Source organism: Acanthopagrus latus, chromosome 23, assembly GCF_904848185.1.
Source record: "Acanthopagrus latus isolate v.2019 chromosome 23, fAcaLat1.1, whole genome shotgun sequence".
Lineage (NCBI taxonomy): Eukaryota > Metazoa > Chordata > Actinopteri > Spariformes > Sparidae > Acanthopagrus > Acanthopagrus latus.
The window spans coordinates 17139561-17158268 of record NC_051061.1 but is presented as its reverse complement, the minus strand read 5'-3'; the positions used below and the strand labels follow the sequence as shown (position 1 = coordinate 17158268).

Genomic DNA, 18708 nt, shown 5'->3' with positions numbered 1-18708 from the left:
CCGGTAGGACATGTGACCCACCTCCCAGAAAAAAAACGTGTACTTCTTCCGTACAACGTGATCTACTGGAATTACTTTGCTGGTTGAGATGTTTTGGTTGCATTTATTAAGTTTTATTAGTTTGAGTCTTGAGGAAAGTTTGGGATCAGGAAGTTGCCACTCAAGCAAAACTTTCTGGTGGAAAAACTTCCCGACTTCACTTGTTGATGAGGACGAATTTACTGTGTTGTCATATTTAAAGATGCGATATGCACCCGAACCTTTCCGTGAAATCCCCGTTTTCAGATGACACTGCCGCCTCAGGCTTAATGCACATTAATAGCATCCCGCCAGGCTACAACCGCAAATAGCGAAACAGCTGTAATGGCTCGAGTGGAACCAATGACAAGAAGACGTCTGACGAATCTGTCACTCAAGCCTCCGCTTGGATGTTTACATGGAGGATAAACTGTCAAATGAGCCAAATTAGTTTGGTTTATGCAGACAGGCTGAAGGATTATGGGAGTTAAGCAACCGCAATCTCTGCAGTCCATCTATGAGCAGCCTGTTTTATGACATATTTTCTGCTAAGATGCGTTTGTGAATCACATTTTTTGGGCAGAAGATTTACAAGACGCCCGTGATGATAAGTGGGTTCAAATGTCGAGCTGATCAACTGTTGTTGTGGAGGAGTGTGAGAAATGAAGGGCCAAGGTCTCTCTGCTGCATCGTACGGTATGAACCCTGATGGTGTCAAACAGCACCTTATATGTATGCATTTATGTATATTCTTTATGTAATCTAATTGATGGATCGTGCCTTTGTGCAATCTTTTTTTTTTTTTTAATGTAGTCCGGGTGTGTAAATGATGAGTTTTATTGAAGGAAGCTCGAATTTACAGACTAAATTTTTAACCACTGAATGTGTTTTATTCATGAGACATTATCCTCAGAGAGCATAATAAACCATTTAGCTCCAGTGTTTGGAATTTATTCACTACAAAGTAACACATTAGAGCACGCAGACTACTTTTTTTTGCTGTAACGAGTAACATAACACGTTATTTGTTAGTTAGTAATCCATTATTTAGTGACATCTTCAGATGAGTAGGACTGGGTAATGAACTTCGGAAAATGTTATGACACCGGCCTAATTTCTCTTGAGTACGGAAAAATGTCTCGTCACTCAATATGAAATTTCAACAAGTTAATCTTATCAGCGTCAGCGAGCCAATAAGCATGCAGCGTGCATTTCTTCCAGCTGCGAGCAAACCCTCTCCATTTCCTTTGTACTTGTCCTTTGAGAGAATACTACTCATTAACAGCACACTCAAAATTTAATTCATTTAGTGTCTATAATGTCTCAGTTTCAAAGTAATTTTGTCACTTTTCCTGTGTGTCAAATGATGTATTATAAACCCCCCTGAATGAGACTGTAGTATGGATTTGGGAGACATTAGGGAGGCGGTTCGGCTGTGAATCCAACAAGCATCTGCTGCTGAAAACTCTTCAACTCAGTGTTATAAAATACCGTCTATTTTGGCTTCAGTTTCGCAGCATCAGCATTCATCCAGAGGAGGGGTACCTGGCACTGAGTTGGGGACCTTTTGATCTGCAGTCAAATGCTCAACGACTGAGCTATACCACCTTGTGCTCATAACACACAGTGACAGAAACAGAGAGTTGTTCCTCTTTATGTCAGCGAGAAGAGAAGGTAATAAATCATCTCTCCCCCCGTGTGCCGGCTGAGTCTGCAAAGATGAGCTTGACATAAACACGCAAATAAAAAAAAGTGACTTACAAGGCGATTTAGCGAGTATTAATCACAAGTTAGGTTGAGGTTGAACACGGGGGGGTGGGGGGTACCCAAAGCTGAACCGGGGACTTTTTTTTTTCTCTGCCGTCACTCAGAGCTGCAAAGGGAAAAACTCTGATGAACTGTGAATAGCTGCCGTCAGTCGTCCTCTAAATGTGAGTGTGCAACAAACAACTTTTTTTTCCACAGGTTAGTGAGATTCTCTCTGTGATGGATTTGGATTAACATCATCATCAGATCTTGTGCAGTTTTTCTATGAAAACCAGCATGACTTAAGAAAGTACTCCAAAAAAAACAAAAAAAAAAAAAACCCCTCACATCAAAAGGAGACGAGGATGTCAAATTATTCATGGCTATTACCAAGATGACACGTCCCTCCCCCCTTCCAAAAGGAAAACATTTCCCCTACTTATCAACTTCAGATTTAGGGGAAGAAAATGGGAAAATGACCATAGCTGTACGTTAAAGAAAAACATTTGACAGAAGCTCCGGTCTTTGAGCGACATGATGTGAATTTAAAGAGGATTTGTGCCCCCTTTGATTCCTCGGCACATGATCTGTGAAATTTGGAGATAGCTACTGGTCCGCTCAGAAGACGCAGATAAGAAAAGAGGCTGCGATAGCGTGCAGTGCTAATTTGAGCAACCGGCGCTGGTGAGTGGATTTGGACAATATCAAACGAACATCTCTTATTGTTCGCCGCGTTGCAATGATTATGACTCCATACATGCGAGGGCATTAGGGAGCGAGCAGAGTGATGGAGTGAGAAGGGCAAGCAGAGGCTGAAAGCGATGGGGAGGATTATGACTGAGCGTCCATATTTTCGGCGAGCAGAAACTGCAGTGTATATGTGGTGGACATAAAACGTTCTGTGGCCGTGGTCGGTGATTGTTTGGACGCTCCCCAACTTTAATCTGGGAGAGTTCACGTTGTCCTTTTAATGACTTCACGGAAAACTTTCTTGATGAGCCAGTGTTATTAGATTTTTCATTGCCCTTCTTTTAGAGCCCCAAATCCACTGGCATTCATAACAGGCAGCATGTTGGGCATCAATTATTTGTTATACTTCGACACATTGGACTTGGTGTGATCCTCTTTGCCAGCAGTCCAAACTATACTGTGAGAATAACCCAACTGATACTGTGGTTTTTTTAGGAAAAAGGTTGAAAAGATGAAGTGAAAAGAAAGCCAGTATCAAGATATTATCTATCTTTTTTTGTTTTCTTAACATAAACAGATATTTATCCTGATGAAGATCCCACTGACTTAATTTATACTTAAGAATTGTGACCGAGATTTGGAACTTGGATTTTATAATTCAAGAAGAGTCACGATGCAAACATGGGTGGTGTAAGGCGGGTCTTGCATGAAAGCCAGCCTGCCATCCATAGTAATAAGATCATGATGATAACAATAATAATAATAATGTGCTAAATTCCAACTTGTATCAGATTTAAAAAACACTTTTCCTTTAAACCCCTTTGCGTCATGTTGTCAGGGGTTTTCAAAAGGAAAACAAGATAGAAGCCTTACTTCTGTTCCTGCTGATAGAACAACTCCTTCTTTTTAATCTCAGTGATGCTTTCTTCAGTAGTTTGTTTCTACAAACATGTCCGAGCTCACTCACTCTGAAAAGAAAAGAAAATGCCTCCAGTTAATTATTTAGGCTGTCCTGGTCTCAAGAGGCTCCATGTGGCACCTTCAAATTCGCCATCTAAGATGCACTTTAACGGTGTTTTAAAAGCACAAAGGCCACTCCCCGCACCATTTCCTAAAAGCACCGCCGTCCTCTCCTGTGGCCGGAGGTTTCACAAAGTCAATGAGATGAGTATCTTTTACCAAAACCATGTTCTTCCCGTCTCACCCTATCACTGTCAGACCTCCCCTCCCCACTGCCCTCCGAGGGGTATTAAAACCTCCTCCACCACCACCTCCTCCTCATCCTCATCAGCACCACCCATACGAACACACAACCCACCCCGGCCCCCCCTCCCCAACCATGACCCAGTTTGGCAGGGGGATAAGGGGGTAAGTGAGGACCATTGTGAGTACCACAGGGAGAGAGGCAAGATGCTCTGCCTCCCGCATTCCTCTCCCTTTCAGGAGGAGCTCACACTTGGTTAAGCACACACACTGAAGCTCTTCACCAGAGAGCGGCCGGCGAGATGTGCGTTTTGTTTTGAGTTTTTTTTTGTTTTGTTTTGTTTGTCGGGATGCCGCTGTTGATTTTAGGTCAGGGCTGTTTGATGTCAGCGCAGGTTAAGGGGTATGTAAAGGAGGCTAAGTGAGACGAGGAGGCAGAGACAGAGATGAGGGGCCTCAGGTTGAGGGACAAAGGACACAGTACCTGGCATCTGGGAGAGGAGGAGTAGAGTGAGTATGCTGCTTCATCACTTTACTTTGCTGCTTGTTTCTTGTCTTCATGTGCTTGTTTTTTGTTTTTTTTGTTTTTTTATTGTATTTCTTGATTTGAAAGTGACTTTAAGTGATGATGAAGTGAATCATCTTTCATCAGGTCAGGACAGATATTTAGTTGACCTTGAAAACGTTGTTTTTCATGACGTGTTTCTCGGCGTGAAGCTGCATTAAAAGAGGCACAGATGCACACAGAGAGGCAGCTCCCGCCTCAGAGATTCATCCTGTAACATATGGAACCGGTTTGCCATCGCGTTTCTTCCCTTCGGACACTGTTAATGAGGGAATTTTTTCAGTTTCCCACGAATACAGTGGGAGAAATGCTCCTTCAAAGCCCGCCTCCCCCTTTGCAAAAGGAAGAAGAATAGCTCATTCATCCATCTCCGCGAAGACTTCCTCGTCTCCAGACTCTCTTTCTCTCTCAGGCCGAGGGTTTAAGTTTGGTTTGACCACGCGAAAGAAAAGAATGTTTCTATTTTTGTCCATCTTCTGATTTGAATTCCTTCATGTCTTTCGCTACACATTTTAGGAGCCAGAGGCCCAATTGGGGTGCACACTGTCTACTCAACCCTTTGGAATTTATAGTTTATTTGTGTTTTCATGGCCGCATGCATTGATCACTCTGCAAGTAAGTTTCATGTCTGTGTTTGTGCATCTGTGTAAATACATGCCACGTGCAATCTGGTAGAGATTAGTCTATGAAATGGACCTGATGTGCAGCCCTGATAACCTTCTGTGTGGGTGAACTTGATGCAGAGTCACCCTTGGCGTGCTCGTTTTTAATCACGTCGGGGGGCTCTTTTGAACAAAGTAGCGGCTCGGAAAGAAAAAAAAAAAAAAAAAGACAAGGAAGACAACCAGAAAGTGTCGAGAAGAAATCCATTTTTAGCTCCGCTGGATTTTTTTGGAAGGGGGTGATTTGAATATCTCTGAGTGCCTAACAAAGGAGCTTATCGGGCGCCTTCAGAGTGGAGGAGAACCACAGTATGAGAAAAACCCCTCTGCTTTTTAAAGCGGTCCTTTCACGCGGGGCGGTTTGAGCAGCTATCTCTGCTCGTATCGTGAGTTCACGGGTGGATTGTGGCGACCTTTTTATGACAAGAGTTTGTTGGTTTGATGTCGGGTCTCCTAACTCCTAACAACAGTCACGGTTTAACCCACATCTGACGGTCCGGGGGGTTATCATGGACAGATGTCTGGCCGGCTACTGTGTGGGCAGATTAGTTTGGTCTGTGCAGTGTGTGCGGGACAAGGTGGAGGCTCACAGGGGGCATCAGTGAAGCCCGAGGATGCTGCTGGCAGAACAGAGGGAGAGGTCACTGTGGCGATGACCCTCGAATAAGGACAGTCAGGGGAACATCAGCTCCAACAGAACACGCTCAGAGGTCCCAGTCATTCCTCTCATAGCGCTCTGATGCTTCACTCCGATTGTTGTTGAAAGAATGTGTCTGGTGTCTGGCTTTATTATGAACTCAACAGAATGTATTTTATTATATGTCAGCTATGCTTTAAAAGAAGCTTGCAAACTATTGACTACGGAACTCATTGTGCCAGAAAATTCCATCTCATCCCGTTTAATCACTGAGTGCATTGTCCAATTTTTTCATAATAAAGGTGTTTATTTTTAAATCTTTGTTCACGCACGAAGACTCTCCCCCCTTTTCTCGCCACCCTCTCTTTCCGACTTTGCCTCACTGTTAAACGCAAAGATTTCATTCACAAATTATATAAACCTCTCTGACCAGAGGCAGTTTGAGTTAACAAGTGTGAGGTTAATCTAGAAGCAACATTAAAAGAAACAAAATCCTGAATTAAATCTGACATCTTGCCACTTTCACAGAGAAAATGAAAATAGCAGTTTCAAATTTTTATCCTTAAAACCATCATAATGTTATCTCTACGTTCCAAAGTGGTGCAGATACAAAAGGTCAGATTAAAAAGAAAAAAAAGCTTTTTTAATCTTGTCTTCGACATTTGAATTCCAAGACAGTATGGATACGTAGTGTATAAAACTGAAGCTACTAATGGAGAGCAAAAAAAAAAGAACGTGGCCTTTAGCCACAGCTGCATATGGCATCCAGACACAAAGTATGAAGTATTAAGTATGAAAAAACAAATCATAGCAAAGCAATTCATAAACCAGACACTCTAATTCCCGTTTCCATTTTTAAAAAAATGTAATTGTCAGTGGCGAATGCTGCTAAAAAAAATCACTCTGCTGCAGAGTTTTGCTGAGAGAAATTGCTGCAAAAATAAACATCAGCACACAGAGTTTTGAAATCTTCCAAATTAAAATTCATGAATCTGGAAATTGAATAAGAATGAGAATAAGTTTAATACTACTGCACTCAATTTGGATAGACATAGTCTATTGCCTTTTTTTATTACCAAATGCTGAAGGGCTCAATATAACATTCAGAGATCATATAAGTGGATGCCGTGCACCGTCATGATGATGGAGCGAATGTTTTTTCAAGCGAGAGGCTGCAGGGAAAAAAAAAAACAAAACGTGCAAGTCATTAAAAGTTGCACAGAAGCAAAGAAGCAATCATAATGACATAAAAAAGTGTGGAGTCAAAGGTGGAGGCAGCAGGTCGGCAGCATCAGAGAGGCAGTAAATCAATCTTGGCTGAAGAAGCGCTGACAGTTTGCTGCCTCAAGATCTTTATACAGCCACTCTAAAAGCAGTAAGAGCGAAAATCCATCTGATAATTAGCGTGATGATGAAGCAGACTGAGGAACTGTCCTGACGTTCAGACTCTGCAGGGGGGAAAAAAGTACATCTGTGCTGTGAGCTGCCTGATGGAGAGCGGCTGCTGCATCTGTACGGATGGAGACAAAATAAAAACAAAACTTCTCTGGAATGTTTGATGATGTTGCTACTTTTTTTTTTTTTTTTTTTTTACGTGAGCGTGCATGTGAGTAGGCTTGCCTCTGGAGGAACTTTAATGAAGCGGAGCATCGGCTTGATTAAAGTTCATCCAGAGGCTCATAAAGCTGCTTTACATACACTCGTTACCACCATTTACATTAGGTTCATTATCCAAACTGCCTTCGGCCGCCGCGTGTGTGTATTAATATGAAGGATGCTTTGTGGTGTTGTGGCTGTCTGTGTGTTTATACACAGAGCTGCATATATGAAAGACGAGCTGGGATATGGAATATGGAGACAAATCGTTTAGAGGCAGAGAGAGAAGATGCTGGCAGAGAGAATTTAAATCTTTAAGTCGCCTTTATTAATACTGCAGGTTATTAACAGTCAGAGACTCATTCAGGATCAGGATGGAGATCTCTGACCTCTGATCTCTGTTCAGTTCCTTTTGCTGTAGAGTGTGTATTTTTACCATTTTAACACTTATATTGCATATTTTTTTAAGTATTTAATATTCTTTAGTGCACCTTTTTAACAAATCCCAAAGGCCTGGCACCATAATGTTAAATTTGGCCCACCAGATGTGTGCTGTGACAACAATTATTAAATAAAATAATCATGTTTAAGCTGCTTCATTGTTTGTTAGGTGAGAAAGGCTCTTAAAATATGTAAGATTCCTCATTTTCATTTTCATTTTCATAATTTTCATAATCTGAGCACACCGAAATGACACTTAGCAGTACAAAACAACAGAATTTGTGCCGTCTGCATTTAGTTTCAATTTTGGAAGAAGTTTTCTGACAGATCTCTGAGAAGTTATCATCAGTAATGTGGATTTATAAGTGAGTAAAGGCAAGTATTAAAAGTAAAACAGTCTGGTGAGTTCAGAAAATGGCATCACTCCCCTGTAATGCAGCCTCTTAGAGATACTGTACCTAGAGACAACACTTCACACGCTGCCATCTCACGTTATCCCAATACAATATCCAGCCTACATGTTTAACTACAACACTCGACCTGGCTCACCTGTTATGTACCTTCACCTGTTGCTGTACAGAACTCCCCTCGATGATGCATGCAGTTACAGCACATCTCCCTGTTACACAATTACAGCCCTTGCTCGTCCACCTGCAGTGGTCCCCTGCACGTGTCGTTGGTTTGTCCAGTCGTGGGCTCGTTCCCCTGGTGTCCCTCCCACGCTCCAAGCCCTCCAGCCGGAGCGCTGCGTCCACACGATGAGTCACTCCTGTGAATAAGGAGCGCCTCGACTAACCCCAGTGCAGACGGTGTCGTGGCTCTACTCTGGATGCTTTTTGGAGAGGCTGTTGCATGCGTGTGTGAGTGTGTGTGTGTGTGTGTGTGTACTACATCTGGATGTGAGTCTCTGTGGATCCCGAGGGATGAAAGCCAGTGACTGAGGGGATCCCTCCAGTGACGCTGACTGTAATTGTGCGTGTCTGCTTGAATCGGGCCGTGAGGTCGTCGCGGGGAGCGTTTCACCCCTGAGGAACCGATTCGCTTGACCTTTGACCTTGTACTGTTCTGGTAGTGTTAGGAGCCTTGTCGCAGGCTCACACGTACCAAAGAGGCCCATAGTTTTATGATTACTCAGTCGTGACCTTCTGGCCTGTTTGTCTATAAATCCATTGATCCTGACAGTGATTCCCTTTCAAAACCTCATTAACGAGATGAAACTGAAGGGAGTTTTGTTTCCTTCTCCGACTCTCAAACCCAACCTGGTGTGACATTTTCACGTGCAACATGATTTCCACCAATTTGCTGTTCATCGTTTCATATCAGAGCAACAGACAGCCTGCTGTGTCTGCGCGCTGCTATTCGGGAGGCTGACTCACCCCCGGTAACTTAATGCACAGAGTCAGCTTCTTACCCCTAACAGCCCCACTAGCTCCTGCAGACATAAATTGGATGAGAAGGCAAAATGCCAGGTTATATGTGGCTGAGGTAGCAGAGGAGTATTAAGCCCGGGCAGCCGTGTGCCGGGGATGGAGCGTCTCTCCTGGTCAGGTGGGAGTGCGATAGTTCCTGGTGCAGAAACCACCGAGGAACTCGACGAGGTAAATACAATCCTTCATCAGAGGACACACTGAAGAGTCCGTGTCTTGTAAACATCCGAGGACTGATTTTAGCTAAAATAGAATAAGAGTCCTGGTTACATAACACAGACGAGAAGTATTTGGCAGGTTTAACTGAAACATTAAGAAATTAAAAACACCTCTGACCCATTAATTGGTCAAGTTCAAACATTTTATAAACCCACAGAGCCTCTAAACTCTGATTGTCTGACTGATGTTTTTGTGAATTTTGAAAAATGTATAAAGAAATCATACGATACAAAAAGAAAGTTGCTTAAAGCATTTTAATTACCTGTAAATTTCCCATCTGATGTGAAGTCTCACATTAATTGCAAAGTTTTAAATATGAACGTGGATGTGAATTAATTAAATAACTTAGTTATTATGAGTTAGTTTATACACATTCACTCAACACGATGCACTGAATGTGAATATAGAATTAGATGGAAAAATGTACAGTATAAGAGTTTAAAATACTTTAATTACCGTTTTCTGATTGTATGATTTTTTTTAATTTTTTTTTTGCATTTTATACATAAGTAATCTAAATTATTCCCTTATTAACTGGTGGTGCAGCGACTCGGACATGAAAACAGAAGTTTCCAACATTTCACTCGGTGTCGACATCGATGACTGTAACAAAAAGGAAAAACAGCAGAAAACTACAGTCGACTGAATTTTAATTATATAGCCCTAAATCACAACAACAATGATCTCATGACACTTTAAACTGGAGCAGGTCTTGACTTCACTCTTAAATCAGTTAATTCACAGAGGCCTAACTCCCCCATTAGCAGGCACTTGGCAACAGTGGCGAGAAGGAAACCGCCTCTCAACCGGCAGAAACCTCAGAGCAAACCCAGACTCCTTCTGGGCGGCCATCTGCCTATATATGATGAGAAGTTAAGATGAGATGTACACTTTCCCTCGTCAGAGTAGAGAGCACGCACAGACATAAAACTCGGACTTAAAAGCAATGTTTCAAATGAGGGAGGTGTAACAAAGCAAGCAAATGTACAGTATATGCAAACACAGTTATTAATCAAGTGGAGGAGATCTGCTCCCAGATTAAACAGATCTGGTTCTGGGCAGCAAACATGTCCCAGTTCATTTTTTCTCTTAGAGCTAATACTGATATTATTGGCTAATTTGTCTAACCTTTTCAATAATATTTTCTTTCTGTATTAATCGAATTAAAAAAAAACAGATAATTAATAAAAGCTTCTTTCTTTATGTCTTTAGTTCTTCCTGATCAAAATAATATTTCCTTAAATACTGAAAACCAGACAAACTAAATAAAATAAAATAAAAAAGATGAAAACAGTCTGATCAAATGAACACAGAACATCAGACATCCAAAATCATGTGACTCACCATGTCAAGTCGAGTCTCAAGTCATTAACTTTCTGTTGAGTCAAGGTTCAACTCAAAACAGTGATTAAAGCCGACTCGAGTTCACATCTGTGACAGCTAATTTGACATGAATAATGTCTGCGTGTCTAAACAACAATAAGTCCCTGAAATTACCCCCAAAGTTGCCATTATAACAGCAATTACAATGCTGGAAAGAAAAGCTGGAAAGAAAAACAGTGGACAGAAAAAAGAAAACAGACTAACAATGTAATAATGATGTTTGTTTCCACAAAACATTAAATAGCAGAGTCAGTCCATCATTATATTCAGTGTTTCTGTGTCTAAAGCTGGATTTCATTAACTGAACGATAACAGTTCTGCACAGTGAGAGTTATGTAAAAAATAAACAAAATGCAATGATATAATGAAGGAAAAGTCAGACAGAGCTCGACCATGGAAGGGCACGGAGATGACTCGGTGTGCTCGTGGCCAAACTCCGGCCACTTCCTGCTTACTCATACATGTCGGTCACAGACGCTCGCAGTTAGCACTCTCACATGGACCTCCTCCGCCTGACTGCAGGATCGGCCTCTTACTGTATGTGCGGACCAGAGGATTCCTGACATCTACCTCCTGTGTCCCAGGCGTGTCCTTATATGGTCAGAATGATCAATATGACACATGTTTCTTTGCGAGCCGCCTTCAAAACATTCCCGCCCTCTCTGCTCCCACCGGAGACACAAAGCAGGGAGCTCCTGCTCGCAAAAAAAGAAAAAAAAAAGGAAAAATGCTCCCTCTCGCTGCAGCTCCGTAAGCTCCCAACCTGCTGGGTAAGGATATCAGCGCTGGAAGCCCTTTAAACCCCAAACTAAGCTTGCATTCATGGCTGGATTTTCCTCTCAGTCTAGCTGACAATAAGCCATGCGCTGTTGCGGCTTCATGAGGGGGAAAGTTCTGTGGAGGTGTCATACTCATCCCCCCAAAGCTGCCCTGAGGGACAGCAGTGTTTGGGTTCAGCTCCACTGCCTGAGATAATGTGGGTCTGCTCTCCGACTCCCCGCTCCAATGGTTTGTGCCCGGCCACCTGCTGATTCGGCTGGTTTGGATGGAGTGCCTGGAGCCCAGACCTAACCTACATAGGCGACACGTCCCTCTTCCTAAAACTGAGCTCGAATTCAGCGCCGCACAGTGCCATTCACCTCTCAGCCAGAACAAACCAGTCAAGTTAATACAATCCTGAAAACTGCACCTCACACAGAAGAAGGCTCACTAAGAGGATTTATTTCTTCAGAAAGAGATAGGGCTGTTAAATAAAGTGTGTGTGCATTTGATGATAGCAAATTCCCTATTTGGATTATTTCGCCTCCTTCTCAGTGCTGCTTGATGGTATTTTTTAATACCGATATCCTCTTTCCACCCTGTTTGGTCCTCTAATTCCTTAAAAAGCCAGAACTTGACAGCAGCCTTGCTGTGGCACTAATCTCTGAATTCGGTGTGTGTGTATTTGCGCTGCAAGAAGCAACAGATCACATTAAGGATGTATTGATTCACCCGAGCTCAGAGAGGAACACTTATTTTAATTAAAGCAATTATTATGTCACCACTTTTCACATCGTGCCACTGAACTTGCAGAACTAATGCTGCTCCCGCCAGGATAAAAGTATTACTAGAAAAATCTGCTTTGATCACATTTTGGAATTTGCATTGATCTTCCCTTTTCTGCTTCTTGTCTTCCTCTCCAGAGTCTGTGAACAGCTGAGAGAGGGACACTGTCTGCCCCACTGTCCAGCGACACAATGAGCTGGAGCTTCCTCACGCGGCTGCTGGAGGAGATCCACAACCACTCCACCTTCGTGGGGAAGCTGTGGCTCACCGTGCTCATCGTCTTCCGCATCGTTCTCACTGCCGTCGGGGGAGAGTCCATCTACTACGACGAACAGAGCAAGTTTGTCTGCAACTCAGGCCAGCCGGGCTGTGAGAATGTCTGCTACGACGCCTTCGCCCCTCTATCTCACGTCCGCTTCTGGGTCTTCCAGATTATCTTGGTGGCGATGCCTTCCCTCATGTACATGGGCTATGCTGTCAATAAGATTGCGCGGTTAGACGAAGCCAAAGGAGGAACTGGCTCTACTGCCGTCAGAACAGGAGGAGGGGGCTACACGCACAGGAAGCCCAGGAAAATCTGCTTTGGGGCTCGGCAGCATCGGGGCATCGAGGAGACCGAGGAGGACCAGGAGGACGATCCTATGATCTATGAGGTGCCAGAGATTGAGCCCCCTAAAAGGCCGCGGGATCCACTGCAACCCACACCCAGGCCCAAAGTCCGGCATGATGGGCGCAAGCGTATCCAGGATGAGGGGCTGATGCGGGTCTACGTCTTGCAGCTGGTGACTCGTACAGTGTTAGAAGCCGGCTTCCTCGCAGGCCAGTATTTGCTGTATGGGTTCCGTGTGATGCCTGTGTTCGTGTGCTCGGGGAAACCTTGTCCCCACAGCGTTGACTGCTTCGTGTCGCGGCCCACAGAGAAGACCATCTTCCTGCGCATCATGTACGGCGTCACAGTCCTTTGCCTCACACTCAACGTTTGGGAGATGCTCCACTTGGGAATCGGTTCTATCTGTGACATTCTTCGCCGTCGTCGCTGCCCTCCTCAGGAGGATGAGTACCAGTTGGGCTTGCTGGGCACCAATGGGGGTGTGGAGGGTTCGGTAGGGGGGCCAGGCCCTGAGGCCGGGTCTGAGGGAGGGGTGGGCGGAGATGGGGCTGCTGATTACGTGGGGTACCCCTTCTCATGGAACACCCCGTCAGCTCCACCGGGCTACAACATCGTGGTAAAGCCCGAGCAGATGCCCTACACGGACCTGAGCAACGCTAAGATGGCATGCAAGCAGAACCGGGCAAACATTGCCCAAGAGGAGCAGCAGCAGTTTGGCAGCAATGAGGATAACTTCCCCACTGGAGGGGAGGCCCGCGTGGCTTTGAACAAAGACATGATCCAGCAGGCTCATGAGCAGCTGGAGGCGGCCATCCAGGCCTACAGCCAGCAGCACCGGGCAGAGGTGCAGCTTGGAGACAATCAGGATGACAAGCCCCAGAGTAACATCATCCAGGCCCAGCCGCAGCCACAGCCTCAGCCTCAGAAAGAGCGCAAGCATAGATTCAAGCACGGGAAGGGAGGCAGCAGTGGAGGAGGCAGCAGCAGCAACAGCAGCAGCAGCAAATCAGGAGAGGGCAAGCCCTCAGTATGGATTTAACCCTGAAAACTGACACGTAATGAAACCATGTATATATTAGAGGATGGATGACGAGCTGTTGCAATCTTCCTTGGATATTTAAACACCACTGTGCCTTCGAGAATCCTGCAAGCTGGAGAAGATGTGTGTTTGTGTGCAAAAGATGTGTAAAACAACCAGAAACAAAGGGTGATGTTGCAGCTGACAATGTGTTTTGTCTGGGCTATCACTGTCTAACTTGAAACATCTACACAAACTGTACTAGGCCGCAGTCTGTCGTTTACATGTCTCCTTGAGTCCTGAAGCAGATTATTGACCTCTGATGTCTTCCTGTTCGTCCTCTCTTGGGGATTTGAACCTTAGAAGAATGATAAATAGCTCTGTTGCAAAATCTGGTCTGATCCTAGATTTGGCCTGGCTCATTCGCTGGCCACTCCGCCGCAAAAGTGAGTACATTGGCATCCTAGACACCAGAATGAGGTATCACCGTAACACGAAGGCGAAGGGAGAGCCCTGGCGAAGCTCAAAGCTATGGCTTCGTACTGTAGTGACGTTATCGAGGAACGTCACCACAACGTAAATGCAATAAAATTAAACGTAATTGAGTGGCGGCGCCTAAAGCAGTGACGTCCAAATGCAGCGAGAGCGTCACCTTCCTGACGGCTGTCTCCTGTCAGTCATGTTCTGTCTGCGTTCCCTCCAGCGCGGATCACAGCGTTATGTTGCTGTGACCTTTGACAGTGTTTCTATATGTTTCCTGTGATTGTTTGTTGTTGGTTTTTTTTGTATGTGTGCTGCTCACAAACCGGATGAGTCCAGCGCGCGGCTTTGTATCCAGTCCCTGAGACAACATGCTCTTTTTAACAAGGTGCATAAACAATCCAATTTTTATACCTTACTCTTCTCAGTTTCTCTCTCTCTGGCTCTTTCATGGCTGTTTAGCAAGGCCGCTCAGCACTCCACTGGTTTCCCATCCGCCTTGTAGTTGGCTGCCCCCTGGTGGCGTCTTCTGCAAGGGCTCGCTTTACCAGTTGCCAATGCTACCTGCATCCAGCAGCACCTTTACCAGCTGTAGTGTTTCCCTTTTCTATCGAAGCCTTGTCCAGTCAGTCGAGGCTGCATTATCACCACGTCGTAATGGAAAAGGTTCAAAGCCATTACTCTAATATAGTGAGACCAAACACTGTTTGTGTGATGCAAGTGTCAGTGCCAAGATTTTTCTGCTGGGCTTGCCGTTAAAGCCTGGTTGTTTGTAGCTTTGGAATACTGTGGCCATGCTACTCCAGTTGTGGAAAAAAAACAAAAACAATTATGCCTCCATGAGACCAACCCTTTTTTTTTGTAAAAGTCGTTTTTTGTATTACAGTACGTGTATTGCTTTTTTGGAATGGGATTTAAAAATAGCGAACAAGCCAATTTTTATGTTCGAATTTAGTGTTTTTATATGGAAACACTTCTTTTTTTTTCAAAGACGTCTTTTGTAAAATAAAGAGGAAAAAAAAGAAGTTCCTTTCAAACATGAATTAGTCGTGTGGGTATTTATGGTTACTGTGTTTTAAATTGCCTTCCGATTGTAAAAAATGTGAAATATGACATAGTATATTTTTATAAAAAATGTCGGCTCGATGTCTTAACGACGTAAAGAAAAGAAGCCAGACTTTGTTCCTTGTATGTTACAGTATCAGTATTTAATGTAAGTAGCGACCCTCCGGGCTGTGTTTCAATAGACAGTGATGCTCCTTTTGGGATCTGCGTGTGGAGACAAACCGGCTGGTGGGACGAGCTGGAGACTTAAAGTGCCAAATTATTCAAATCATTCCAAGCATTGTGCCGCAAAACGTTCTCCAAACAAGCATTTTATGACTGTAAAATTGGGAGGGGAGCAAATCTGAAGAGCTGGCACGTTATGCTCTTGATTTATTGATTCTCCAAAAAAGAAAAAACGACCGAACAAACCATTACCCAGCCGTGCGGCTGGACATCGTGACCTGACCTCACTCACGTTAACGCAACTGATAATACAGCTGCTGGAGTATAAAAGCGTCTCTCTGATTGGTTCAGGCTCCACAAGTCTTGTAAACAAGCCAGCAGACAGTCACAATAAATCTCCACAACTACTCCGGTCGTCGCTCCCCAGAGCTGTGACTGACACCGGCTGCACCGACGCCACTCTGTCGCCAACAAGCCGCAGGTGATTTAGTGTTTCCCAGTCAGCGTCAGTCTCGTCCCCCTAGAGGCCAATCAGCTCTCATTAAACCCTCTCCCCAGTGCGCAAAGTTTCTCAACTGAAATATTTACTGCTTTCTCCACAAAGTGAATGCAGCTGGTGACGCTTTGCAGTCAGACAGCTGATGTCACTAGAGGGCGACTTCCCGTCAAAGGAGGGAGCACTTTAGAGGTTTTGAGGACGAGCCGTGGGGATACTCAAGGACCCCATCTGTTCAGAGTCTGCACGACTGGCAGCTTGGCCTTATATCTCCAAAACTATTCTAGGTTATGTTGCTCAGACTTGTCTGTCTTTTTTTTAATTTTTTTTTTTTAGGGGAAAGTAAGGAATTCGGGCAGCTATCCAGGTCAGGAGAATCACCCTGTGGCACAGTTATGTATTTGTGTGGCCCCGTTCTCTTTTGTCTGTTGAGTGACTGAGAAAAAAATGGGACAGAAGTAGAAAAGAAGTGTGCTCACTGGACAGAAACTTTTCTTCTTTTTTTTAGGGTTTATTCTCTTCTGCATATTGTTGCTGTCCTGTGAAGACCATGTCTCCAAAATGTCAAGAGGGCTTTTTAAAGAAAGTGGTAGTGTCTGATTTGATACTGATCGTCTTATATAAATGTCAGTGTGTGTTTTAAGCTTTGTGATGATGCATCTGTGAGATAATGGTGAATAAGCATGCTGGATCATTAGGTAGAAAGATTCTCCAGACCCATAATGAGCATCTAATCTCTTGAGTTTAGCAGAATGTCGGTTTCTTTCAGGGATGTTTATTCTTTGTGAGGACTGCTCACCACCAGAGGCAGATTTATTCCAAGTTTGAATACTTTGCCAATTTAATTATTTAAGGGTTTCTCAACAAAACATGTTGCAGCACTGACAGTGTGCAAGAATTCAGCTTTTTCTCTTGCAAGGAAGCAAAGAAAATGATGTTACGTGAAATAAAACTCATCTAAATTTGAGAAATGTTTCATCCAACAGCGACAATATGCATTCGAGCGCCCTTTTGACTTTCCGCTGTATCTTGAAGCGTCAAGACTTGCGGGTTAAAGAGAACGTAGCTTCAAGTGCGCAAGGGTGCAATCATGATAAAGAAGGTTAACAGTGTTTAGAGCAATGCTCTCATAGAACATTATTTGTACTTGATTTATCTCTCTGCTGTATGAGCGCCCATGTCTGCCAGGTAAGGAAAAGAATAAGATGAAAATTAAGTTTAATTTAAAAATATTCCCATAATAAATCCAAATATTGAGGGGAAAAGTCCACTTAAGGAGGTAACAAGACACTTTTATGAGAGAAAAAGTGATTATTAGGAGATGCATGGCCATAAATATGAGATAATAAACTTCTGTGAATAAAAAGTCATAATTATGAGTAAAAAAGTCAAAATATTAGATGAGAGTTGAAATTATCACATAAAAGTCATAATCATGATCTTATATGAGATTTTATGAGAAAAGATTGAAATTATGACAAAAAGACAGAATTATTAAATAAGAAGTATGTATGAAGAAGAAAGAAGAAAGAAGGAAAAGTACGAGATGTACGAGTACGAGTCAAAACTGTGACAGAAAACGTCTGAACTTTGAGATAAAATGTTAAAATGTATCCATAATTCTTACTTTTTATCTCATAATTATAACTTATTTTGGTAAAAAATATGAAAATTAAAAATGTATCAAGGCTATGTTTTCATCCATTTTCTTTGTTTTACTGGCAGAACTGTGCTTCCACAGATGTCGTGTATTAAAACAGACAGAGACTGAACGCCGGTTGTATCAGATGATGATCTTTTGTGGGTCTGTTCATCAGGGATACCACGATGTCCACCCTCAGCATCCGTCTGTCTGTGTAAAAACAATGTCTGTGTTCAGAAGAAAAGGCTGTTGTCTTGTTTCCCTACATGTTCCTTATAGTTGCCCGTGTGGGACGTGACAATGAAACCAGTGGTATAACCAGTGCAAACTCTGATTCATACATGCATTTGTGTGTTTTTCTATGCCTTTTTGTAAAACGTACATTTCTTTGAGTGCCATTCTGGTATCCCCTCCCCTCCCCACCCCCCCGGCCAAGATTTTTTTCATAATTCTTTGATGAATACAATTGATTTGCATGTGAAAAGACCTATTTTCCTACAAAAATAAATCAGAAATGCATATTGAATGAAGTCTCTGCATCTTTTCTTTGGGCTCCACAGCAGACATATTTATTTTATTTTATTTTTTTTTTTTTAAATGAGGAAATAAAAAAGGTTTCCCTCTCTGGAAACGTTGAGTATTGTCCCGGTCATGTTGTCAGTTTGAGATCTGGGTCTGATTTTGATGGGTGGAGAGCGGGGGGGGTCTCCATGGTCCTATCAGGAGAATTACAGTGACACGGGCTGATGTTGTGTCACTGGCAGGAACAACACAGGAGGCCGAAGAGACGTCTCTTCAGCTCACGTCAGCCGCGTCATTTTGTTTGTCACTTTGGCAGTTCGTTCGGTGACAGTTGAACTTCAGCTAGTGACAAGAGAACATCTGAGTCTGTGAGGCTGGAAATTACATTAATGTATTACGAGCCACTGATTTAAAAAGAAAAAAAACCAAAACTGATTACGCCTCTCCAATCAATCCAGACCGAAGCAAGAGAAACATTCAAAACAGCGTGCCCTCGTTCCCCTTCCTCTGTCGAGTTCTCCTCTTTGTGTCTGCCGTCGCTAACGAGTTCACAGCCAAAGCGCCCGGAGAATAAACAT

The 18708-nt window shown here is 43.4% G+C and overlaps 1 protein-coding gene across 3 annotated transcripts; it reads left to right on the top strand.

Annotated features, from left to right (window-relative positions):
• The first annotated feature begins 3826 nt into the window (after positions 1 to 3826).
• Positions 3827 to 18115, top strand: gjc1 (gap junction protein gamma 1). 3 transcript variants are annotated; one of them, XM_037089910.1, is made up of 4 exons: positions 3827 to 4837; positions 12270 to 15951; positions 16075 to 16333; positions 16475 to 18115. In XM_037089910.1, the coding sequence occupies exon 2, from the start codon at positions 12324 to 12326 to the stop codon at positions 13779 to 13781; it is 1458 nt and encodes a 485-aa protein (XP_036945805.1). In that variant the 5' UTR covers positions 3827 to 4837; positions 12270 to 12323; the 3' UTR covers positions 13782 to 15951; positions 16075 to 16333; positions 16475 to 18115. The 3 variants fall into 3 exon arrangements, with proteins under 3 accessions (XP_036945805.1, XP_036945807.1, XP_036945806.1); XM_037089912.1 differs by lacking the exon at positions 16075 to 16333 and having other exon boundaries at positions 17692 to 18115; XM_037089911.1 differs by having other exon boundaries at positions 12270 to 16333; positions 17692 to 18115.
• Positions 18116 to 18708: the final 593 nt, after the last annotated feature.